The sequence below is a fragment of the Aquarana catesbeiana genome, linkage group LG03 (genome assembly GCF_042186555.1).
Source record: "Aquarana catesbeiana isolate 2022-GZ linkage group LG03, ASM4218655v1, whole genome shotgun sequence".
Taxonomy (NCBI): Eukaryota; Metazoa; Chordata; class Amphibia; order Anura; family Ranidae; genus Aquarana; species Aquarana catesbeiana.
The window spans coordinates 549695182-549722075 of record NC_133326.1 but is presented as its reverse complement, the minus strand read 5'-3'; the positions used below and the strand labels follow the sequence as shown (position 1 = coordinate 549722075).

The following is a 26894-nucleotide window of genomic DNA, read 5'->3' as shown; positions in this document are numbered from 1 at the left end:
ATTCAATGCAGCTGTAACTAACAGGCTGGGGTAGTGGTCTATAGCTATAGGGACTATTGTAGAACCTGTAAATGAGACATTTACTTCAAGTATCAATATTGTGCTGACAATTTACACATCTCTGTACATACTGCACAATCACATCAGTTCCCACCCTCAAGAAGCTTACAGGCTAATGTCCCTGTCTCACATGCAGGCACACTATGACCACTTTTTAGACAGGAACCAATAAACTTATCAGTATGTCTTTTTAGCGATGGAGGAAAGCCCATGCAAGCACAGGGGGTACATGCAAACTATGCCGGTAGCACGTTGATCGAAATTCGAATAGGGGACCCCAGTGCTGCAAGGCAGAATTATTTTTTTCCTCAAAAGTGTAATCTATGATCAAACATTTGTTGTATTACAACAGTTTGTATGTGTGCCTCCCACTTTTTAAGGGACCAAAAGTAATGGGACAGGTAAACAATCATCCATCAAACTTTCTCTTTTTAATACTTGGTTGCAAATCCTTTGCAGTCCATTACAGCCAGAAGTCTGGAACTCATAAACATCACCAGACGCTGGGTTTCATCCCTGTTGATGCTCTGCCAGGCCTCTACTGCAACTGTCTTCAGTTCCTGCTTGTTCTTGGAGCATTTTCTCTTCAGTTTTGTCTTCAGCAAGTGAAATGCATGCTCAATCGGATTCAGGTCAGGTGATCGACTTGGCCATTGCATAACATTCCACTTCTTTCCCTTAAAAAAACTCTTTGGTTGCTTTTGCAGTATGCTTTGGGTCATTGTCCATCTGCACCGTGAAGCGCCGTCCAATGAGTTCTGAAGCATTTTTCTGAATATGAGCAGATAATATTGCCCGAAACACTTCAGAATTCATCCTGCTGCTTTTATCAGCAGTCACATCATCAATACATACAAGAGAACCAGTTCCATTGGCAGCCATACATGCCCACGCCATTACACTACCACCACCAGGCATCACTGATGAGGTGGTATGCTTTGGATAATGAGCAGTTCCTTTCCTTCTCCATACGCTTCTCTTCCCATCACTCTGGTACAAGTTGATCTTGGTCTCATCTGTCCATAGGATGTTGTTCCAGAACTGTGAAGGCTTTTTTAGATGTTGTTTGGCAAACTCTAATCTGGCCTTCCTGTTTTTGAGTCTCACCAATGGTTTACATCTTGTGGTGAACCCTCTCTATGCACTCTGGTGAAGTCTTCTCTAGATTGTTGACTTTGACACACATACACCTACCTCCTGGAGAGTGTTCTTGATCTGGCCAACTGTTGTGAAGGGTGTCCACCACAGTTGTTTTCTGTGGTCTTCCGGGTCTTTTGGTGTTGCTGAGCTCACCGATGCGTTCTTTCTTTTTAAGGATGTTCCAAACAGTTGATTTATCCAGACCTAATGTTTTTGCTATCTCTCTGATGGGTTTGTTTTTTTCAGCCTAATGATGGCTTGCTTTACTGATAGTGACAGCTCTTTTGATCTCATATTGAGAGTTGACAGCAACAGATTCCAAATGCAAATAGCACACTTGAAATGAACTCTGAACCTTTTATCTGCTCCTTGTAAATGGGATAATGAGGGAATAACACACACTTGGCCATGGAACAGCTGAGCAGCCAATTGTCCCATTACTTTTGGTCCCTTAAAAAGTGGGAGACACATATACAAACTGTTGTAATTCCTACACCGTTCACCTGATTTGGATGTAAATACCCTCAAATTAAAGCTGAAAGTCTGCAGCTAAAGCACATCTTGTTCGTTTCATTTCAAATCCATTGTGGTGGTGTATAGAGCCAAAAAGATTAGAATTGTGTCCAGGTCCCAATATTTATGGACCTGACTGTATATATATATATATATATATATATATATACACACACACACACACACAAACCTTAGTTTAGCCATGCCCCACCACTATTGATCAGCAAAGTTACTTATTCTGTCAGGGCCAACAGAAGGATGGAAGTGTGGGCCTGGTTACAACTACAGGACAATTGCAGTGGTCACCCAAGGGAACATCAGCTCATACATTTTTCAGTTTCATGTATGCCCTTACTGAGGACTGCCACTTCATATTATACGGGACTTTTCTCCAGGAAAGTTCAATGTGTCATCTGCATACATTTGCTAATATTTTTAAGAGATCTCAGCAATAGCAGCCTCTGTTTTTCTCCTAACATGTTTCTTTTATAGCCTTCAGCCCGACTTTTTTGTTTAGGAAGTAAATTTATCTAGGAGAGGGGCTTTAAACTGGCAGACTTTCTGCAATTTCTGCTCCAACAAGGGTGGGTATTAGGCAAGCTGCCTCAGACCTGTAAACCTGACATTACAGTGGATTTGGGTGTGGAATGAAGATAAAAGACCTGCAAAATCCAAGCAGACTAAGCAGTGCCACCAATGTTAACACATATTCAAGTAGGCCGTGCAGTAGTATCATTAAAGTGACTGTAAAGGTTCAAATTGTATTTAAATAATAGATATGGTATATTTACCTGCTCTGTGTAATGGTTTTGCACAGAGCAGCCCCAATCCTCATGTCCTCCCCCCTGCCCAATAGCAAGCCACCATGAGGGCAATTGTGCGAGCTTGATCCCAAGCCGTGCTGTGTGTCCATTGACACATACAGCACAGCTCAGCCCTGCTCACTGCTGCATTAAATTAAAAATCGTTCTGTGTGCATCAACCCCCCCTAATACTTACCTGAGCCCCATCTCGATCCAGCAATGTTGCATGAGAGTCTCGGCTGTCTGGGACTCTCCCTCCTCATTGGTTGACACAGCAGCAAGGCGCCATTGTCAGTCAGTAAGCCAATGTGGAGAGAGAGAGGAGGCGGGGCTGAACCGTGGCTCTGTGTCTGAATGGACACAAAGAGCAGCTAGCTGTGGGGAGACTCAGCAGGATGGGAGGGGCCAGGAGCGCTGGCGAGGAACCCTAGAAGATGAGGATCTGGGCTGCTCTGTGCAAAACCACTGCACAGAGCAGGTAAATATGACATGTTTGTTATTTTTAAATGAAAAAAAAAAAAAAAAAGGCTTTAGTATCACTTTAAAGCCCCAACTACAGGCACAATAAAAACACTGCCCTTGCAGTGGGGACTCCTGTTATTTCTTGCATGGGGTAGGGGAATACGGTGTAATACATTATTCCTCATTCCAGAAGAGTTCCTCCAGCGGTGTGACTGGTACCGTCGCAGTCTCCTCTCTAAGGTGCTCCCAGCTGGACTCCTGCCTCCTCTATATACAGTGCAGGGTTAATAGTCCTGCACTGTACGTGACAATGCCAAGGGCCACCCACTGAACAAAGTGCCACAGGTAGAAGAGAATGCCATTAAAGGAGAAGTACAGCCAAAACTCACTTGGCTGTACTTCTCCTATGGATCACAGGAGTGCGATTCGTTTTGCACTCCTGTGACCTGTTTTCAGCAGAGAGTGGGCTGAAGTCTGCTCTCTGCTGACGTCACAGAAAGAGTGTCCAGGCACCGGAAGTCTGGATCCACCAGGTGCCTGGACTGACACCCCACTCAGCGAGCCGCTGAATCTGAGCCAGTCGCTCCCTGCCCCTCTACAGCTCAGCGCTCCAGTGAGCGAGGAGGAGGCAGAGCGGAGAGCTGCAGATTGACAGTCAGCAGTTCTCTGCTTGGGGAGTTGTCAGAACCGAGTGATTGGCGGTGTTCGAACGATCGGTTCTCAGTGTGGAGGAGCCGGAGGACCGATGCTGCATTCACCTAGGTAAGTATAACTGGGGAAAAAAATCCTTTACTTCTCTTTTAAGGGAGTATTTCATATCCCTTTAGATCAGTGGTCTCCAAACTGTGGCCTGGGGTCTGGATGCGACCCTTTGCTTACCTTTACCTGGCCCTTGGGACACTGTTACACCAACTGGCACCATTGATGGAACACCATTCTCCCTATTGACCCCATAAATGGGGAACTATTATTCTCATTGATAACCAATCGGGCACTATTCCTCCCATTAAAACCAATCACAAGCCAGGGCATTGTCTACTCCCACTGAGCACAGTCTGGCCCTCCTAAGGCCTGTAGGACAGTAAACTTGCCCTTTGCTTAGTAAGTTGGGAGACTCCTGGTCTATAAGGAGCAAGCATTTAACCCTTTCATTGCTTGCGTTGAACCCCCAACATAGTCAACAGTACTCGCAGTTCCTTTCAATTAACTACTAGCCTCTTTTCAATTGAGGTAAGAAAAGTTTGCAAAGCATGTGATTACAGCATGTTGAATATATATGCTTGTTGCTTTCAGTATTGGAGTAACCCTAACTTCACTGATGACTGTCACATTAGAGCAGGGATCCTCAAACTACGGCCCTCCAGCTGTTGTAGAACTACACATCCCATGAGGCATTGTAAAACTCTGACATTCACAGACATGACTAGGCATGATGGGAATTGTAGTTCCTGAACAACTGGAGAGCCGTAGTTTGAAGACCCCTGCCTTAGAGGCAGGTTAAAAAGTACACATATGAGAAACGCTTTCTGAATGCTACTCGCAAGGAAAACATAAAAATTTCTGTTTTTGGAAAAATGGGGTGAATCTCCCTTATAGGGACACAGACATAAAAAAAAAAACCCTGAAAGGTGTTCTGCTGGTATTGGGTGCCATTTAATCTGACGCCATCTCCTTTCTTTTTATAGACATTTGACTGTCAGGGTGCATGTAAATCAACAGTGGGTTTTGTATATAAAAATAAAGAATGCAAAACAATTAAAAAAAGAGTATGTACACTTGCTGTTTTCCTTGCTACTCGCAAGGAAAACATACTATACTTTTTTATCAAAACATCTGACAGCTACCCATAACCAGACAAGTTTTTAGCCCCCAGTGTAGTATTGGAGTATTAAAAGGAAACACTGACTGGTTGCGGTCAGCGGCAATAGTTTTTCCTTCACTTTCTGTGACATAGGCCACACTAATGTAGACATCGTAGTCCTCACATACTATTAGCTGCTCGTTCAGATATACAGTATCTCATGAAAATGAGTACACCCCTCACATTTTTGTAAATATTTTATTATATCTTTTCATGTGACAACACTAAAGAAATTACACTTTGTTACAATGTAAAGTAGTGAGTGTACAGCTTGTATATCAGTGTAAATTTGCTGTCCCCTAAAAAAAACTTAACACACAGCCATTAATGTCTAAACCGCTGGCAACAAAAGTGAGTACACTCCTAAGTGAAAATGTCCAAATTGGGAACAATTAGCCATTTTCCCTCCCCGGTGTCATGTGACTCAGTAGCGTTACAAGGTCTCAGGTGTGAATGGGAAGCAGGTGTGTTAAATTTGGTGTTATTGGTCTCACTCTCTTACTGGTCACTGAAAGATCAACATGGCATCTCATGGCAAAGAACTCTTAGGATCTGAAAAAAAGAATTGTTGCTCTACATAAAGATGGCCTAGGCTATAAGAAGATTGGCAAGACCCTGAAACTGAGCTGCAGCACGGTGGCCAAGACCATACTGCGGTTTAACAGGACAGGTTACACTCAGAACAGGCCTCGCCTTGGTCAACCAAAGAAGTTGAGTGCACGTGCTCAGTGTCATATCCAGAGGTTGTCTTTGGGAAATAGACGTATGAGTGCTGCCAGCATTGCTGCAGAGGTTGAGGGGGGTCAGCCTGTCAGTGCTTAGACCATACACTGCATCAAATTGGTCTGCATGGCTGTCGTCCCAGAAGGAAGCCTCTTCTAAAGATGATGCACAAGAAAGCCCGCAGTTTGCTGAAGACAAGCAGATTAAGGATGTGGATTACTGGAACCATGTCCTGTGGTTTGATGAGACCAAGATAAACTTATTTGGTTCAGATTGTGTCAAGCGTCTGTGGCGGAAACCAGATGAGGAGTACAAAGACAAGTGTGTCTTGCCTACAGTCAAGCATGGTGGTGGGAGTGTCATGATCTGGGGCTGCGTGAGTGCTGCCAGCACTGGGGAGCTACAGTTCATTGAGGGAACCATGAATGCCAACATGTACTGTGACATACTGAAGCAGAGCATGATCCTCTCCCTTCAGAGACTGGGCCGCAGTGCAGTATTCCAACATAACGACCCCAAACACACCTCCAAGATGACCACTGCCTTGCTAAAGAAGCCGAGAGCGAAGGTGATGGACTGGCCAAGCATGTCTCCAGACCTAAACCCTATTGAGCATCTTTGGGGCATCCTTAAATGGAAGGTGGAGGAGCACAAGGTCTCCAACATCCACCAGCTCTGTGATATCATCATGGAGGAGTGGAAGAGGACTCCAGTGGCAACCTGTGAAGCTCTGGTGAACTCCATGCCCAAGAGGGTTAAGGCAGTGCTGGGAAATAATGGTGGCCACACAAAATATTGACACTTTGGGCCCAATTTGGACATTTTCACTTAGGGGTGTACTTACTTTTGTTGCCAGTGGTTTAGATATTAATGGATGTATGTTGAGCTATTTTGAGGGGACAGCAAATTTACACTGTTATACAAGCTGTACACTCACTACTTTACATTGTGGCAAAGTGTCATTTCTTCAGTGTTGTCACATGAAAAGTTATAATAAAATATTTACAAAAATGTGAGGGGTGTACTCATTTTCATGAGATACTGTAGATCTGAACGAGCAGCTAATAGTATGAGGACTACGATGTGTACATTAGTGTGGCCTATGTCACAGAAAGTGAAGGAAAAACTATTGCCACTGACTGAAACCAGTCAGTGTTTCCTTTTAATACTCCAATACTACACTGGGGGCTAAAAACTTGTCTGGTTATGGGTAGCGGTCAGATGTTTTGATAAAAAAGTATACTCGCAAGGAAAACAGCAAGTGTACTCACTCTTTTTTCATTGTTTTGCATTCTTTATTTTTATATACAAAACCCACTGTTGATTTACATGCACCCTGACAGTCAAATGTCTATAAAAAGAAAGGAGATGGCGTCAGATTAAATGGCACCCAATACCAGCAGAACACCTTTCAGGGGTTTTTTTTTTTATGTCTGTGTCCCTATAAGGGAGATTCACCCCATTTTTCCAAAAACAGAAATTTTGGGCTGTCCCTGAAGCAGTATTGGAGGAGAAATCTTCCAGTGGGGACACTAGTTCTGGTGACAACCAGAGATTTCCCCTGACTTCATGTTTTAGCTATGGGACAAATGTAAAATTTCCAATGGGACACAGAAGGCAAAAAAAAAAAAAAAAAATGGACCCGAGTTATAACCCTCCCTCACTCTATACAAAATAATAATAATAATATAAAAAAAAAAGTTTGCCTTTAGTTCTATTTAATGTATATAAATGAGATCTGATATAAACCTCTTACAGACGAGCTCAAAGAGGGAGATGGAGAAGCACAGGGAAGCATTTATTTTGCTACAATGCTTATGTGCTAAAAAGGAGAATGGAGGAAAAATCAGTGACAGATGAGCTAATCAGTCTACTACTTCTCATTTCACTGTCCAGTCACAGACTGGGGAGGGACAACACCTGTGTTACTCAACTGCAACAGAGAATTTGTGGTCTCCTGCCCGGCCAGGCAAGACTGTGCTATGTGGCAGACAGCCCCAGACTGGCTATAGGGCAGACCGGGCATTTGCCCAGTGGGCTGGGGCCGCCCGCTCTGTGGCCTGTTGATGATCAGGCCGCACAGCGGGAGGTAAGAGGCACCTGTGGCCTGGACAGGGTTAACACAGGCCATAGCCGCCGCTCACCTACCGCCATGCCTGTGTCATCTCCAGGCTCAACTACAAATGACGTTAGCAGCTGATGGGCTGAGATGTGCGTCCGCCCTCTGCTCCCCCTCCTCTCTACTCCTGTCTGCTCCGCCCACACATCCCCGGGGAGATGTGAAGGAAGATTGAACACAAGATAAAAGCTGCAGGCAGCCTGAGCATCCCTCCTGGGGTGAGTAAGCCCACCCTCTATCCTGCCTCTCAGTGTGTGTATATATATATATATATATATATATATATATATATATATATATATATATATATATATATATATAAACAAATTTAAGGGGTGCTCTGTGGACTCTGATGCAAGAGGAAGGCATTGGTGAGCAGAGATCCCCTTACATCAGAGTTCCCCTTTACACCAGAGTCCACAGCATTCCTCCTTAAATCAGGGTTCTCAGAACACCACTTTATATCAGATCCCCCTTAAATAAAGGTTCCCCTTTACATTAGAGTCCACAGAGCTCCCTCTACAGTGAGTGGAAATTTTCCAGACTCTAAAGGGGTCAGTGCAGTCCCCTTTATATTTATATCAGTGTCCCTGCACATTACAGCGTGGAGGACCGACACACACCACCCCGCGTCCCTGGAAAAATTGGCTGCTCAGTCTAAAATGCCCAGGCCTATTTTTTTTTCCCAGTACGGGCCTGGTGGCAGAGTATGTAAATCTGAGGACTGGATGAACAGAAATATAAAACTCTTGGGTAAAGCGGTCCCTTTATATGTATTTTAATCATTTACCTCAAGTTCAAAGTTAATATTAACCCTTTTCTGCAAGCCATAAATTTACAGCAGCATAAGGTCTTAAGCCATGGTGCCAGATAAAAAAAAAAATTATATATATATATATATATATATATATACATACATACACACACACACACACACGGCTGCATGTTCAATTGCATTCGCCCAGCACTAACTGAACTGTGCTCTCACCAACTCCCAGTCACTCAGTGAAGATTTTGAGCCTGTAGGACAGACTCTCAAATGATCACAGTGACGGACAATCAGTAACTCGTACTGCTAAGAACATCCCTCTAAAGGGCCAGCTTCTACCAGCAGAAAGGCATCAATAAACACCCTTCATCAGCAACAACTACTCTGATTTTGAAACGGATACAAGAAAACTGGAGCCACTGCTCATAACTCAGATTTCACCAATTTGTCTGAGGACAGCTATTGTTAAAAGTTCCACTTCTGCTCAATAATTCTGCCCTGTTTAATGCAAACACCCCCCCCCCCCCACACAAACACACACACATAGATAGATGTACAAAAAACAAAACAGACAGAAGCAACATCTTTCTCAAAAACATACATCATATTTCCTCTTTTATTATATAAATATCCGTTTAACCTTTTAACTGTAAGAATATAAAGCGTTTTCGGAGGATCTTTTTCTTTATACAAATTCACAGACAGTACAATGAAATTCGGCACGTTTCTAGGTGAGATCCAACTGTGGAGATGCTCAGGAAAAAAGGGGGGAAAAAGTTTATTTCAACAAAAGAACAGAAATATCAAGAAAAGTCCATGTGTGAATTCAAATCAAACTCTCAAACAAGCTGAGTTTTGTGATCCACAGAACAAAGAGTGAGTACATAATTCAACCCCAATCTGTTTTGACCTAGGATTGTGCTCCCACTAATACAAAATGTCTAAAAAAAAAAAAAAATATATATATATAATAAAAAAAAAAAAAAAAAGGTGCAGGTTTTTTTTTTTTTGGGGGGGGGGGGGGGATAAGGATCAGATACAGTCTCATGTTTGCATATATAATTTGACTATTGTCAACAGCAAGGAACTAGGCTTTGCACCATCTCCAGCAGCAAGAGTTGAGAAAGGCTTGCACTTCCATTCTAAAACTGAAATCTTTAACTGGAACATTAACTGTTCAACTTAACTGTCTCCGCTTTTAAACACTAATCACGCTAAAAGGTTGGATACCAATCTGAGCATGGGAAACACTTTTTTTTTTAAAACCATATAGAAATATAAAACAGCAGTCATAAACCAGTTTATAAAAACAGTAGAATACAACGGACTGACTTTCATTTCATAACAGGGCTTATCCAACTCTTTGCTGGATGGAACACTAGTAAGTTGCTATGTGCAAGTGGGCTGGCAGGGAATGAGTGGGTTAAATTAAAGGCCAACCTCATATTTGTCTAGGCAAGAGCGGGCATATGAATTTTGGATCATTGTTAAGAAACAATTGTTATCACAAGGGCAAGGAGTAATGGGAGAGCAGGCATGAGGGGGAAAAAAAAAGTCTTTGAAGAACCCGTAAAATGGGATATTTTTCCAGTCTAGGTACAAAAAAAAAAATTAAAAACAAAAACACTACTTTCCAGGGCACAAAAAAAAAAAAAAAAAAAAAAAAAGTAAAAACGAGGTAGCAAGTTATATGGAATATATTTATGTAAAATAAAGCGAGATAAATGTAGAAATAAAAATATTTTATGGTAGAATCCTGTAACCAATACTGGTAAGCAATATCAGCCATGTTACAGGGGGGGGAATGTTTCGACAGATTTATGCACTGGAAAGTTAGCACTACTTACAAAAACTACAAAAATATTAAGAAATGTTACTGGTGCAGCTCCCATTAACCCTTCCGTTGCTAGAAAACTGAATTGTTGACAAGACCGACAGCATGGGTTAACCACTTCAGTCTAAACCGTTATTTAGCAGGTTAAGGGCAACTCTGAGGCAATGCCAACTGTTTGCCAGCAAACTGCAAGCCCCAGGGTGCCCTGTCAAGAAGAAAAAAAAAAAAGCCATCTAAAGTTGAAACTTTCCATGTGTTCACAGCAGCATAAAGGGCTTGTACTTCTGCAACCAATATACCATCCCAATTCACAAAAAAAAAAAATTCTAAAAGGCTCCCTGCAGAAGAAGCCTCTTAATATGGCTTTAGTGAGCAGTAATTTCTAATTCCGCTGCCTTGCAGAGCTTAAAGCTTCTGGCAGAATCTTCAGCATCTGACACTTCCTGGTGTGCTGGATGCCTGCACACTGTTCCATGCACAATGTGTTCATCTGCTGGACTCTACTGTTACCTGTAGTGATGTAGAGAGCGACAGATGAAATCACAGGGCACAGCAGGGAGCCAGGCATTCAAAGCACAGCGTCATGTATGCTGAAAATGCTTCAGACGCGCTACAGCTCTTAAAAACGAGTCATTAACTGGTCAGTTTTAAGGGAGTTCATTTTTTTTTCAAGCAAGACTCGCTAAAAACAGTAAAAGCACTAAATGTAATAGACATAACTTTGAAAGAATAGAATTGCCCATCATCTCCGAAAAACACATCATTTACCTTGAGTACATTCACTGTTTTTATGGATTACAACCAAATATGATGTTGTTCTAATTAGTAAGTTTTTAGGCCCTGGCACTGCTTTCCCACATAGAACAGTTCACTGGGACTTGCGGTTCCCTAGCAATGAAAAACATTTGATGAACCAAACATGCATTATTTAAAAAAAATGTAATTTGCCAGCCACATTGGTAGTGGCTAACCCATGCTGTCAAAGAACCCAGGGAAAGTCTATTGCGTTACCCATTTACGATACTGGTGTAGAAATTGTAACAACCCCTGTGACAATCATTTCTACCACCACAAGGGACCTGTTGCCACTTCCCTGTGGCACTAGACTCGGCCTGTCTACTTTCCTCTCACACAACCCTACAGGCAGTATGATGCATTCAGTCCTAGAGTCTCTTCCATAGATGATGCGAGCCAGGGATGGGTTGGAGGGGGTCCCTCACCTGACCTTCTCACTCTCAGTCATCTGCCAGAGCCCCAAGTTGAGCACTTTGAGACAGGGCAACTGTGTGATCCTCTCCAGCCCCTTCTTGGTGATGCGGGTGCAGCCGTACAGGTCGATGCCGGTCAGCTGGCTCAGGTGCTCAGCGATGAGCTCCAGTCCCTTGTCTGTGATGCGCACACACTGGCCGATGTTGAGGGTCCTCAGGCTGTGCATCTGGCGCACCATACGGTTAATGCCATCGTCGCTGATGTGGCAGGAGCACAGAGACAGTGACTTGAGCCCGTACAGGCCCTGGGCGATGTAGGCCAGGCTCTGGTCGCCCACCTTGTCGCAGAAGGAGACGTCCAGGCCCGAGAGTCGCAGGCTGCCCATGGCCAGGTGCATGATGCCCGTGTCGCTGATGTTGTCGCAGCTGCGAAGGTTGAGGCTCCGCAGGCCGCCCATGTGGGAAAGGTGCAGCAGCCCAGCATCGGAGATGCCGCCACAGAAGCTGAGGTTGAGCACGCGCAGGCCCTGGAGACCCCGGGAGATGTGCTTGAGGGCCAGGTCGGTGAGCTTCTGGCAGTCTTGCAGGGTGAGTTGCTCCAGGCCCAGGCAGCCCTCAGCAGCACTGCGGGTCATGCCAGCCAGGTGGCCAATTCCAACGTCAGAGACGTGACGGCAGCTGCGCAGGTTGAGGCTCTTGAGGCCATGGAGCCCCCAGGCAATGAGTAGCAGGCCTGTGTTGGTGATGTTGGAGCAGCCCCCCAGCTCTAGCACCTCCAGCCTCTTTAGGTACTGGGCGATGCGGCCCAGGCTGCTGTCCGTGATCTGCTTACATAGGCTGAGGTTGAGGCAGCGCAGGGAGCCGATCTCCTGTACGAAGGCGTGGCCCAGGCCGTTGTCGGTCAGGTTGTAGCAGCCGCTCAGGTTCAGGCTTTCGATGTCCGGCAGGCCCTGGATGACGTAGCTGAGCGAGCGGCGCAGGCTGAGGATCTGCACCCGGCGGATGCCGCGGGCCTGCAGGCTGGGGAAGAGAGACGGGTTGGCCCGCCGGAGGTGTAGCTTGGCCTCGGTGCCCCGCCATACCGACTTGTGGTAGGCCGCGTCCCGCCAGGCGCCGCACACCTGAGCCGCCCGGCCCTTGTCGCGCACGTCCAGGTAGCTGAAGATCATGGCCAGCAGCTCGGGGAACAGGCACGAGATGTGGGTCTCCTCCATGCTCAGCGCGGGTCCGGCATCACCTCCCACCCGCGGCTAGGCCCGAGGCCTGTTGGCGGCTTGCCTGAGGTAAAAGGATAACGGCGAGCTCTTCCTCCTCCTCTCTCGCCTCAGCCCGGACCCGCTCTCCGAATCATCGTTGTCCCGGCTGATCTCGTTCTTGTGTTACTCGGTCCCTCGCTAGACTTTGCCGGACCGTAGCCCCTTCTCTCCCACCTCAGGGTCCGTTAGCACGTGACGTGCGCGACACAGACCAAGACGTGCTCGCCACCGCCGCCACACAGAGAGGAGGTGGGGGCGCCACTGCGCAGCAGCTGTGGAGAAACCGCGCGCGCCCCCGCAGCCCTGTGCTTTCCGTCTGTCTGTAGCTCGCGGGCGCGCTTTTTCCTGAGATTTATTTTTTTTTAGATAAAAATATGGCGGGCCAAGCGTGTTCTCGTCTTAGAGTCCGGTCGCCGACATGTATTCTCGCCTTAGCCAGCCGTCGTATTTCAGACTCGGAGATTTTTTTTTTTTTCTTGTAAAAGTCTGACTTTGGTTGCCACGCGACGACGTACGCGTGCCCGCGAATAGGGCCGCGCACCTCGGGCTTGTTTTTTCTTTTTTTTTTCATCTATCAGAGTGCGCAGGCGTGAAAAGTGCGACTCGTCTTGGAGTTTGTGAGGGCGGGCGAGTGGGTGGAGCCCGAGGGCTTCCTTTGTCTCCCGCGCAGTAGTAGCTGGGGGCTCTCGGCGGTTGCCAGGGAGACGGCCCCTCCCCCTTTTTCCTTCCTGTTTAACCCTGTATATAGATTTAAAGTCCCACCCACTTTGTTCTCTCCCCCTTCTGTTTAACCCTGTGTGGTGACAGATGTGTGTGAACAAGATGGCTACACTTTTGCTGCCTGTGTGAAACTGTTCTGAGGTGTTACCTCGGGGAGAGGAGGCTGCTGACACCATTGTGTCAGGACCGGCCCTTCTCATGTTTTTTTTGGCATCTGTTATTAAACACTTGCCATATGGGCCATTTCTGACACTTCGCTCCTACATGGAAAAATCAACTTTTTTTTTTTTCTAGAAAATTACATAGAAACAGAATCCCCAAACACACACACACACATATATATATATACATATTTTAGCAGATATCCTGTTTAATAAACTGGTGGCTGTTGCAATTTTTTATGTCACATGGTATTTGCGCAGCGGTTTTTCAAACGCAATTTTTTTGAAAAAAAAAAAAAAAAAACCCTTCATGAATTTAAAAAACACTTAATTTAGCCCCATTTTTTTGTATGATATGAAAGATAATGTTAGGCAGAGTAAATAGATACCTAACATGTCACATTTTAAAATTAGTCTGCCTGTGGAATGGCGCCAAACTACGGGGCTTAAAGTTCTCCATAGGCGACACGTTACTAGTTTAGACTTCCACAGGGGTCTGGTGTTAGAATTATTGCTCTCGCTCTTAAGTTCGCGACAATACCTCACATGTGTGGTTCGATCGTCGTTTACATATGCATGCGGGAGTGACCTATGTGTTCGCTTTTGCGCGTAAGCATGGTGGGATGGGGGGGGTTTAAATTTTTTTAAATATATATTTATTTTATACAAACATTTTGTTTTTGTTTTTGTACTAACTTTAATGCTATCACAAGGGATGAACAACATCCCTTGTGATAGCATGGGCCGTAACAGGTCCTCTTTATGGTGAGATTTGGGGTCCATTAGACCCCAGATCTCTCCTCTGGCCTCCTATGTATCCGATCAGACACAGATCGGTCTGATCGGCTACTTACCTGGCCACTGCTGGACAGGTAAACAAAGGGGCAGAACCGGAAGTGACAAACTGCTCGTCGCTCCCGGTTTTCAGAGTTACAGAGAGAGGGGAACAACATCAGTTCCTCTCTCTCTGTGCAGGGCAGCCATCACCACCAGCCGCATCGCTCCTGGCCTCCATGATGGGATCGGAGAGCCCGGGAGAGGGGGTGGGACCCCTTTCCGCCACCTGCAGAAGTGATCGAGTGGCTAATTAGCTATTCAGATCACTTCTGCCTTATTCAGAATCACTGGGTGAAAAGATCGATCCTGAGATGATACCTGCACTGAAACCCGGAGGATGTCCATGTACGCCCTGCCGGCAGGAAGTGGTTAAAGTTAGCCAATCATTTGTCACTAGTTCGCTGGTAAACACCTGGCGAATCTTTGTAGTAATAAAAATCCAGCTGCGCTTTCGCCAAGTCCTTTCCCCTTTCCGCCAAGTCCTTTCACTTTTTAAGTGGTCTTGAATTAAGGCCCTCTGATTCCTCCTGTATTGATCTGTATTGTAACTGTACTGTTTGCCCTCATGTTGTAAAGCGCTGCTCAAACTGTTGGCGCTATATAAATCCTGTATAATAATAATTACTCATTCAGGGTCAATAGGTGTACACATTTAAAAAATGGATAGTGCTGCGCTAATCCTAGGCATTTATCAAAAAATATATATATATTAGTTGATGGTATGTATACAAGACTTGAATGCGTGACTGTTGTTAAAATCTAATAGGCGTAAGGTGGTGTTTAATTAAAGAATGTGATGGCTAAAATGGTAGTAGGTACAATATAAGTGCCCCCTGGGATCTGAGCAAGGGTCTAAATCCCATATAAGGGGGCGGCGATAGTGATGGGTGGGATCAATAAAGTTAAGTGGGATCAAATTAAAAAACAATATAAAACAGTACTACTATACGATAATATATAACATGAGTGACTGTCAGTAATAAATATAGTGCATAACATTGGGGGTAAATGCATCCACAGTGGGGGGTACCCTATGCTAATTAGTGCTAGTATAAAGTGCAGTGTGAAAGAGCCAATTCAAGGCAGTGAGGTAGTAGTGAACTGCTAATTCATACAGTGCAAATGTGCAAAAAATAATTTTATACAGAAAATAAATGAATAATATAGTGTCTCAAATCCGTGTAAAAGGTTTGGCAGGAAAAAAGTCTTATAAAACCAAAACACAAAAGTCCTTAAAAATTCAACAAATTGTGACGACAACGTCTTGGCATGCACACGTTGCAGTTAAAGTGCTCCAGTGCAACACATCTAGTACTTCTTCGTGTGACACCACTCAGGTTAGGTAATGGCCCCTTACCTTTAGGTAATAGGGCAACAGCATGTAGCCACACTGGCTCTTTAGAATCCTCCTATGCGCTCCAACGCGTCCCTCACCAACCTACGTCCTGGGATGGAATTCCCTCAGGTATAGTGCCAGGGCGGGGGGTATAAAGGATGATAGGCAAAAAGGAAAAGGCCAATAGTGTAATCCCGTTTTTGGTAGATTGAACCTCTTTTATTAAAAGTATATAGGTACTCACATTATGTATCCAATATGTAGGCCGCACAAAAAGACCCTTGAGAGTCCGCATTAAGGAACATGTCAAAAACATTCTTAATGGCTACGATAAACACTGTGTGTCCAAACATTTCTTAACCTGCCACAACAGAGACCCCACCCACCTAAGGTTTTGGGGTATCACCCCATACATTAAACACTGGAGGGGAGGCCACAAGGTGAGAACCCTCAGCAAACTAGAATCCAAATGGATCTTCACCCTAGACACATTTTGGCCCCGTGGCCTAAACATAGAGTTTGATCTCAATTGTTTTCTGAGCGATTTTTAACTTTCAATTAATTATAATTATCAATTTTACTTGTTCTAAAGAACACCCTCTCAATAGTTTTATAATATTTTTATAATATCTTTTTTAATACCTTTATTATACTTTTAACTTACACAGTGTTGTGTCTTCCCTGCTTTTATGGAAAGACACACACTGTGACTGTTTCATTTCTGTAGTTCGCATAACCTCATGCAGCTTTTCTATTCTATTTTTAGCCGATTTCATATATGATAGCGCGGGAATAACCCATCTTTATATAGGTGTACACATTGTTGATATGTCGGCCCTGAGCAGTGGTCAATAGAATCTATGTACGCATGTAAACTCTGCACAAGCGTTACATACAGAAAGCATATGAACAAGGTTTTAGACAGGATTTTGCTGCTAGCAGTATCGTCTGTAAATATACACACTCACCGGCTAATTTATTAGGTACATCTGTTTAATTGCTTGGAAACATAAATTGCTAATCAGCCAATCACATGGCAGCAACTCAATGCATTTGGGCATCTAGACGTGGTGAAGATGACTTGCTAAAGTTCAAATTAAGCATCAGAATGGGCAACAAAGGGGATTTAAAGTGTAAGTTCAAAACGTACCTCCTGATGAGGTACGTTTTGGAGATTAAGCTGCAGGGGGTTTCTAAGCCCCGGACCGGTGAGGCAGCCACCCAATGTGTCAGTGGGGACTGGCGGGAGAGGAGAGGGTCCTGTGTAAGTTCACCTTACAGATTTATCTAGTGAGCGGCAGTTGTGTGAAAGAAAATGCTTTGTTGATGTCAGAGGAGAAAGGGGCAGACTGGTTTAAGATGATAGAAAGGCAACAGTAACTCAAATAACCACTTGTTACAAACAAGGTATGCAAAATACCATCCCTGAATGCACAATACAGCGTACCTTGAAGAAGATGGGCTACAGCAGCAGAAGACCACACCAGGTACTACTCCTGTCAGCTAAGAACCGGAAACTGAGGCTACAATTTTTAGATTGGAAGATTGGAAAAACATTGCCTTGTCTGATGAGTCACAATTTTAACTGCGACATTCAGATGGTAGGGGCAAAATATGGCATAAACAACATGAAAGCATGGATCCATCTTGCCTTGTATCAACGGTTCAGGCTGGTGGTGGTGTAATGGTGTGGGGGATATTTTCTTGGCACACTTTTGGCCCCTTAGTTCCAATTGAGCATTGTTTAAACTAGGGTTGCACCAATACTAGTATCTGTACTGATACCAAGCATTTTCTCGAGTACTTATACTCAGGCAAATGCTCCGATGCTTGATCCGATACCTGGGCAGTGAAGGGTGATCGGTAGGGGAGTTAAAAGCACCGATCTCCCTGTAAAGATTTCAATAAAGCAGCTGACAGCTGCTTCTCCTCCTCTCCCTCCCATGGCTTTCAGCTACTTTATTGAAATCTATACAGGGGGATCAGTGCTTGTACTCCCCCCACTGATCACCCCTGACTGTCCCTGTATCCTCCTCCAGTCCCCCTCTGTGCTTCGCTTCTGTCCTCCTCCATGTGCTCTGTTCCTGTCCCCCTCCATGCTCCTCAGTCCTCCTCCGTGCTCCTCCATCCTGTCCTCGATCTGTTAGGAGGGAGAGCAGAGGAAGGAGCCGGTAAATCTGTCATTTACCGGCTCCTTCCTTTTCCAAATGAACAGAGTCAGTTATCACTGACTCTGTCCATTCATAACTGAGCATCGTAAACTGTGTTAAGATGCTTCAGTTTATAAATGGAGAGGAGCCTCTGTCTCCTCTCCATTTATCTCCACTGCAGCTGAGGTTGCAGAGAAAGGGACTGGGGTTGTAATAAATAAATATTTAAAAGGTTAAATTGTAAAATAAATAAAAAAGAAATAAAAACACACTGACACCGTCCACCGTCCACCCCCCCCCCCCCCCCCCTCCAATAAAAAAAGGGAGCACTGTAAAAAAAAAATAAACATTGTAAAAAATAATTAAAAAAATAAAAATTGTAAAAAAAATAATAAAATAAAAAACTACTGACACAGTCCACACGTCATCAGTGCTGCAGAGTAGTGCCACTGTCACATGACATTAAAAAAAAGTATCGGTATCGGTGAGTACTTGAAAAAAAATATCAGTACTTGTACTCAGTCGTAAAAAAGTGGTATTGGTGCAACCCGAGTTTAAATGCCACGGCCTACCTGAGTATTTTTACGGACCATGTCCATCCCTTTATGACTACAGTGTACCCATCTTCTGATGGATACTTTCAGCAGGATAATACACCATGTCACAAAGCTCAAATCATGTCAAACTGGTTTCTTGAACATGACAATGAGATCACTGTACTCCAAAGGCCTCCACAGTCACCGGATCTCAGTCCAATAGAGCACTTTAGGGATGTTGTGGAACGGGAGATTCTCATCATGGATGTGAAGCCGACAAATCTGCAGGAACTGTGTGATGCTATCATGTCAATATGGACCAAAATCTCTGAGGAATGTTTCCAACACCTTGTTGAATCTATGCCACGAAGAATGAAGGCAGTTCTGAAGGCAAAAGGGGGTCCAACCCGGTACTAGCAAGGTGTATCTAACACAGTAGCCAGTGAGTGTATAATGGCCATGTGAATGAAGCCTAACTCCCAATTTTATAACAGTCTTCAATCTCGACCTGTGTTGCTTACATCAGCCACAGTTTCCTGCCCTGCTCACACCTCACACATCTTCGCCTCTTATTCATCATGTTTGTCGGGTCATATTCCGTGTGCCCCAACTTTTGGATTCATGTTCTTCAGAAGTCTCAGTAGCTTTCAGCAAATTTATAACAGCGAATGTTACAGTCGATGACCACAATCTGTGTTGTTTACATCAGCCATTACTTTCTGCCCTGCTTGTTTCCTTCACACGTACAGCATAGCCTTTATTGGCCATCTTAATGTTCCTCGGGTCATGTCTCGTTTGCCCAAACTTCTGGATTCCTTGATTTAAATACTTTCAGTAACTCTTGCCATATTTTCAACAGTGAATGTTATAGTCGCCATCCGCTATCTGTGTTTTTTACATCAAACATTGGTTCCTGGCCTCATCCCACATGCTCTGCCCACACACACATATTATTCAGTGACCTGCTTCTATGTACTCCATATTAATATTGTCATTTGTCTTCACCCACTGCTAGGGTTACCACCCAGCCACTAAAGATGCAGCTGATTGGCTATTGTTATACATTAGGGATTTGCAAAGTTGAGAGTTTTTATTTATGGCCCAATTCACACTTATGCAGGTTGCAGTTTGCATATTCCAGGTGCATTTTGCGATTTTCAATGCACGGTTTTGATCCATTGAAGTCTATGGAACCAAAAACCAGAAAAAAGTCCCTCTCCCCTTTCCATAAAATGCACAGATGTGAACTAAATCCATAGAAAACCATGTAAAGTGGACTGTAGTGTGTTTCTGCAAAACTGAAAACGCACTAAAAAATGCATAGGTGTGAACCAGGCCTAATGCCCTGTACACACGAGCGGACTTTTTGACCGGACTGATCCGGCGGACAATCCGACCGCGTGGGCTTCATTGGACCTTCAGCAGGCTGTTTCTGTCGAAAATCTGATGGACTTTAGATTTGGAACATGTTTCAAATCTTTACGTCGAAACTCCGCTGGACCCAGTTCCTATAGAAAAATCCGCTCGTCTGTATGCTAGTCCGACGGACGAAAAATGACGCTAGGGCAACTATTGGCTACTGGCTTTGAACTTCCTTATTTTAGTCTGGTCGTACGTCATCACGTACGAATCCGTCGGACTTTGGTGTGATCGTGTGTAGACAAGTCCGTTCGTTCAAAAGTCCGTCAGAAGTCTGTCAAAAGTCCGTCGAAAGCCCGTCGGAAAGACTGTCGGACCTTTGTTGCCGAAACGTCTGTCCGTGTGTACAGGGCATAAGTGAACGTTGGCAAAAATGGTGAGATTTTTTGAAATGTCGTCATTTTAGTGAAATGCATTACGTCAACAGGAAAGGTGTGGATTTGTTTGGTTTTTAAGGGTGCAGTTGACAGTAAGTTAAACACTCAGGGGCTCACTCACATTTTAGTGTGACCTGCTTTGCGTTTTTCTGTTCATCTTTCTATTGGAGATGCATTTGGATCACAGGCATTCAACTGCATGTGTTTAAACTGCGTTGGAATGTTAAAGCTAGCGTTGGTCAATTAGGGCTCGTTTAGACTTGTGACGGTATTTACCGATTTACAGTGGATCGGTTTTCAGAAGCATGTGACAGGTGGCTGCTAACACATGCATTATACACTGCTGCAGAGTGGTTACGTTGTGATCCTATCCATATAAATGGTGCAGTGGAGGTAAAACCGTGGCTCACCTGCTAGTTTTCACCATTGCTCGGACACCCGTGTAAACTAGGCCTTACACCTTGTGTAACATGTGATGATACAGTTGACCACCTGCTCCTCCTTAGCAAACTACACTCCCTTGGCCTCTGTGATTCTGCTTTATCCTGGTTCTCCTTCTACCTATCTTAGCGCACTTTCAGTGTCACTTACAACTCCATCTCCTCTACTCCTCTTCCTCTCTGTGTTGGGGTACCCCAAGGCTCTGTCCTTGGGCCCCTCCTATTCTAGCTCTATACCTCTTCCCTGGGCCAGTTGATAACCTCCTATGGCTTCCAATACCACATCTACGCACCGATGACACCCAGATCTATCTGTCCACTCCTCAACTCAGCCCCTTGATCTCCTCACGGATCGCAAACTTACTGAATGACATGTCGGTATGGATGTCACACCACTTTCTCAAACTCGATCTTTCTGAGCTTGTAATATTTCCTCCTTCCCGGTCCCTCCCCCATGACTTTACCATTAAGATCAACAGCACAACCATTGGTCCCTCCACACATGCCAGGGTGCTGGGTGTCATCCTTGACTCTGACCTCTCCTTCAGCCCCCTCACTGGCTAAATCCTGCAGCCTTAACCTCCACAAGATCTCCAGAATTTGACCCTTCCTGACTAATGACACTACAAAGCAACTTATTCACTCCTTGATTATTTCCCGCCTTGACTACTGCAACTCTCTCCTTAATGGCCTACCCTTACGCAGGCTATCCCCCATTCAGTCTATTATGAATGCTGCTGCTAGACTAGTACACCTCAATAACCGATCCGTGACTGCTGCTCCTCTCTGCCAATCCCTTCACTAGCTTCCCCTACCCCCCCCCGTATAAAATTAAAAATGCTAACCACAACATACAAGGCCATCACCAACCTCATCTGCAGATATCGCCCAAATCGTCCCTTCTGCTCCTCCCAGGACCTCCTGCTCTCTAGCTCCCTTGTTACCTCCTCTCATGCTCATCTTCAGGACCTCTCCAGAGCCTCTCCCATCCTCTGGAATTCCCTGGCCCGGTATATCTGATCACCCCCTAACCTGTCCACCTTTAGGAGATCCCTGAAAACTCACTTATTCAGGGAAGCCTATCCCACACCCACCTAAAAACCCCATAAAATCATCCCCCGCATCTATTACCTTTTGTACCATCACCCCCTCCCTTTAGAATGTAAGCTCTATGAGCAGGGTCCTCCTTTCCCTTCTGTATTGTACTGTAATTGTGCTGTCCCCCCTCTATATTGTAAAGCGCTGCGTAAACTGTTGGCATTATATAAATCGTGAATAATAATAATGATTTGGACAAGGTGCATTTTGCTAGCAGGTCCAGCAGCTGAATTATAGGAAGATATAAATGACACATTAATGCACTGCTGTATTCAATAATACATTATTAACCACTTGCCTACAGGGCACTTTCACCCTCTTCCTGCCCAGGCCAATTTCCAGCTTTCAGCGCTGTCACACTTTGAATGACAATTGCACCGTCATGCTACACTGTAACCATGTGAATTTTTTTATCATTTTCTTCACACAAATAGAGCTTTCTTTTGGTGGGATTTAGGCCCCTTTCACGCGATCGGACCGTTCAGGTCTGCCTGTCAGTTTTGACGGCGGACCTGAACGGGCGCTCCATGTTAGTCTATGGAGCGTCGGATGTCAGCGGAGACATGTCCGCTGACATCCGACCCGGTCCGATCCGCAAAAAGCAGACGGATGGCTCTACGTCCAGGTCCGTCGCTGGCGGATCAGGTGAGATCTGATGAAAATGGACATGCTGTCCGTTTTCATCCGATCCCTCCATAGGCGGCAGCGGCGCCTGACAAGCCCCTCCCCGCTCAGTGAGCAGAGAGGGACCTGTCATCCGCCGGCTCAGCGGAGATCAATGGACAGATCTCCCGCTGAGCCGGCGGACCGAGGCGGACTCTGTAGAAACGGAGTCCGCCTCGTGTGAAAGGGGCCTAAATCACTACTGGGTTTTTTACAAAAAAAAATACAGAGAATTAAAAAAAAAAGTTTTTTTTTTAGTTTCTGTCAGTAAATTTTGTAAATAAGTAATTTTTCTCCTTTACTGATGTGCACTGATGAGGCGGCACTGATAGGCTGCACTGATGGACACTGATGAGGTGGCACGTATGGGCACTGATGAGGCGGCACTAATATGCCGCACTTATGGGCACTGATATGTGGCACTGATAGGCGGCATTAGTGGGCACTGATAGAAAGCACAGATAGGCGGCACTGATAGGTGGCATTAATGGGCAGCAATGATGGCATTGATGGGGAGCACTTATAGGCGGCACTGATAGCCAGCACTGACTGGCATGACTAACGGGCACTGGTTGGTGGCACTTGTATGCACTGATTGCTGGCACTGGTGGGCACTGATTGATGGCACTGGTGGGCAGTGATTGCTGGCACTGGTGGCGCCGTAATGTAATGATAATCGGTGCCCTGATTACATGTCTGGATGTCCCCTGCGAGGAGATGCTGCTGATCGGCTCTCCTCGCCACACACTCTGTCAGTGTGAGGCGATGAGAGCTGATTACTGACATTTCCATGTTTACATGTGACCGACTGTGATTGGACACAGCCAATCACATGGTTAAAGAGCCTCGGCTGTGGCTCTTTACAGAGATCGGGGTCGTGCTGTGTCCTAGCAACACGGCGTGGCCGCGATCACCACTCTGCAGGCCCCCAAGGGCGCACAAGAGCAGCTGTTCTGGGACAATGTCATATGACGTCCCAGAACAAGAGCCGCACCACCCCTCTGTCATTTTATGGTGGGCGGGCGGGCGGAGAGCGGTTGAATATATATATTTTATAATGCAAGCAGTGAAATTACCTGTACTCCTTGTACAGCAGAACTCAGACTTAAAGAGGAAAGAGCAGCAAAAGGGATTGTAAACCTAATTTAAAAAACAAAACAGACATGTTACACTTACCTGCTCTATGCAAAGGTTTTGCACAGAGCAGCCCTGATCCTCCTCTTTTCAGGTCCCCCCGGTGCTGCTGGTTCCTCCCCCTGCCAAGTGCACCCCATAGCAAGCCGCTTGCTATGGGGCACTCATACCGCTTGATTCCAAGCCATGCTCTGTGTGTCCATTGACTCACAGAGCATGGCTTGGACCCACCCCCTGCGCTCTGCTCACTGGCTGTGATTGACCACAGAAGAAGCCAATGGCCAAGAGAGTCAAGAGAGCTGCTGCTATCATGCACAGCACTAGATCGAGATCAGGCTCAGGTAAGTATAAGGCAGAAGGTTTTTTTTACCTTAAAGAGGAAGTAAACTCTTCTTGTGTGTTTGTACCTATAATAAGGCTTACCTATAGGTACTGTAAATATCTCCTAAACTTGCACCGTTTAGGCGACATTTAATGTATATGCCAGCTATTAGGTCATCGGCGCATGCATTCTGAAAAAACGGCCACCCGTGTCGCTTCTTTAGGGCCTGTGCAGTGACCGGTCGGCTCCCACGCACATGCGCGGGAGTGACGTCATCGCGGCTCTGGCCAATCACATTGACGGAGACCACGAACCCGGAAGAAACACCGGTGAAGACGTTGGCCATGTCAGTGGTATGCGGGCACCGCTGCAAGGCTTCGTTCTAAGGTAAATATTTCATAATGAGCTAGTATGCGATACATACTAGCTCATTATGCCTTTGTCTTGCAGGTTTTTTTAACAACCTCTTTAATGCAGAGAATGCATTAAGGTAAAAATCGTTCTGCCTTTAGAACCACTTTAATTCATGTGCTGACACGGAGTATGCTGATGAGAGGAGAGAGCAGAGTGACACACAGATGAGCTCACGACTGTGCTGCTTCTTCTTTCACTGTCCAGTCACAGGCTTAATTGGATCCAGGGCGATCCTGGCCCAGAGGAAGTGAGTTGAATAATGCCATCCATCAGACTGAGGATATCTACTGGCAAAACAATATTGCAGAGAAAATCTTTGAATTGATTGTGAATTTTCCAACAAAAAGCTGTTTTTTGTTATTTTATCTTTGAATGGGCTATTATCTTGTTATTTTTGGCTGGGGTTCTGCATTAAATAAAGGTAATGTAGGCTGAGCAAATTTCTTTATATATATATATATATATATATATATATATATATATATATATATATATATATTTATATATATATATATATATATATATATATATATATATTCCTTTTCCATTACACGCTTTCTGTTGATTCTCAGTGTTGGTCAGGCAGTGACGGGAGTATGCAGTGTCCTCTTTCCCCATCTCCCTGGCCTCCTTCCTCCCCACAGGTCTTACAGCCAGAGTTACAGGTTCAGAGTACGCAGTATGCAGCACGCAGCGAGCCAAAACATGATCCTTCATCACAAGTAGTGGAACAAAGACGAGTTTTCTGAATTAGATAACAGCAGCAATCAGAATATATTTTATTTACTGGTCTGACTGGCTGCTTGTGAGTTCTGCGTCCTTACAGCATGGATGTTTACAGCTGCATCTGTCATGGGGAAATTTGTCATGTGGTTTTAGAACTTAAGGGGGCATTCACACCTGCAAATGCACTCTGCGATTAGATGTAAGAACTCCAGCGGGGGTTCTTGCAATTAGCAGTGAGTAGGCAGCACCATCAAAAGCAATGGGAGGCTGCTGGCTCCTGCAGCTAATCGTGCCCACTTGCATATAATCGCTTATGCAGTATTACATAGAGTGCCTTGAAAAAGTATTCATACCCCTTGAAATTTTCCACATTTTGTCATGTTACAAGCAAAAACATAAATGTATTTTATTGGGATTGTGGAAGGAAAATGGTTTTCAAATTTTTTTGCAAATATCTGAAAAGTGTGGCATGTATTTGTATTTAGCCCCCCTGAGTCAATACTTTGTAGAACCACCTTTCACTGCAATTACAGCTGCAAGTCTTTTTGGGGATGTCTCTACCAGCTTTGCACATCTAGAAAGTGACAATTTTGCCCATTCTTCTTTGCAAAATAGCTCAAGCTCTGTCAGATTGGATGGAGAACAGAAATTCTAAAGTCTTGCCACAGATTCTCAATTGTATTTAGGTATGGACAACCATTCCATTGTAGCTCTGGCTGTTAATTTAGGGTCGTTGTCCTGCTGGAAGGTGAACCTCTGCCCCAGCCTCAAGTCTTTTGCAGACTCTAATAACAGGTTTTCTTCTAAGATTGCCCTGTACTTGGCTCCATCCTTCTTCCCATCAACTCTAGCTTCCCTGTCCCTGCTGAAGAAAAGCATCCCCACAACATGATGCTGCCACCACCATGTTTCCCGGTGGGGATGGTGTGTTCAGGGTGGTGTGCAGTGTTAGTTTTCCGCCACACATAGAATTTTGCTTTTAGGCCAAAAAGTTCAATTTTGGTCAGATGCACAGAGCACCTTCTTCCACATGTTTACTGTGTCCCCCACATGGCTTTTCGCAAACTGCAAACTGGACTTCTTATGGCTTTCTTTCAACAATGGCTTTCTTCTTGCCACTCTTCCATAAAGGCCAGATTTGTGGAGTACACGACAAATAGTTGTCCTGTGGACAGATTCTCCCACCTGAGTTACCATGGACCTCTTGGCTGCTTCTTTGATTAATGTTCTCCTTGCCCGGCCTGTCAGTTTAGGTGGACGGCCATGTCTTGGTAGGTTTGCAGTTGTGCCACACTCTTTCCATTTTCGGATGATGGATTGAACAGTGCTTCGTGGGATGTTCAAAGCTTGGGATATTTTTTATAACCTAACCCTGCTTTAAACATCTCCAAAACTGTATCCCTGACCTGTCTGGTGTGTTCCTTGGCCTTCATGATGATGTTTGTTCACTAAGGTTCTTTAACAAACCTCTGAGGGCTTCACAGAACAGCTATATTTATACTGAGATTAAATTGGTTCCACTAGTTTTTAGTTAGGGGCATCAGAGTAAAGGACACTGAATAAACAAATGCACGCCACACTTTTCAGATACTTATTTGTAAAAAAAATTGAAAACCATTTATTATTTTCCTTTCACTTCACAATTATGTGCCACTTTGTGTTGGTCTATCAAATAAAATCCTAATAAAATACATTTACGTTTTTGGTTGTAACACGACAAAATGTGGAAAATTTCAAGGGGTATGAATACTTTTTAAGGCACTGTAATCAACGAGTAATCGGCCCTGGACACAGTCTGATCACTGCACTCTCA

The 26894-nt window shown here is 44.7% G+C and overlaps 2 protein-coding genes across 2 annotated transcripts in view; one reads left to right on the top strand and one right to left on the bottom strand.

The window, feature by feature from the left end:
• Positions 1-26894, top strand: part of WNT5B (Wnt family member 5B) — a 203012-nt gene that overhangs the window by 103785 nt on the left and 72333 nt on the right. The window lies entirely within an intron of this gene.
• On the bottom strand, positions 10930-13437 carry FBXL14 (F-box and leucine rich repeat protein 14). Its single transcript, XM_073621600.1, has one exon. The coding sequence runs from the start codon at positions 12704-12706 to the stop codon at positions 11501-11503; it is 1206 nt and encodes a 401-aa protein (XP_073477701.1). The 5' UTR covers positions 12707-13437; the 3' UTR covers positions 10930-11500.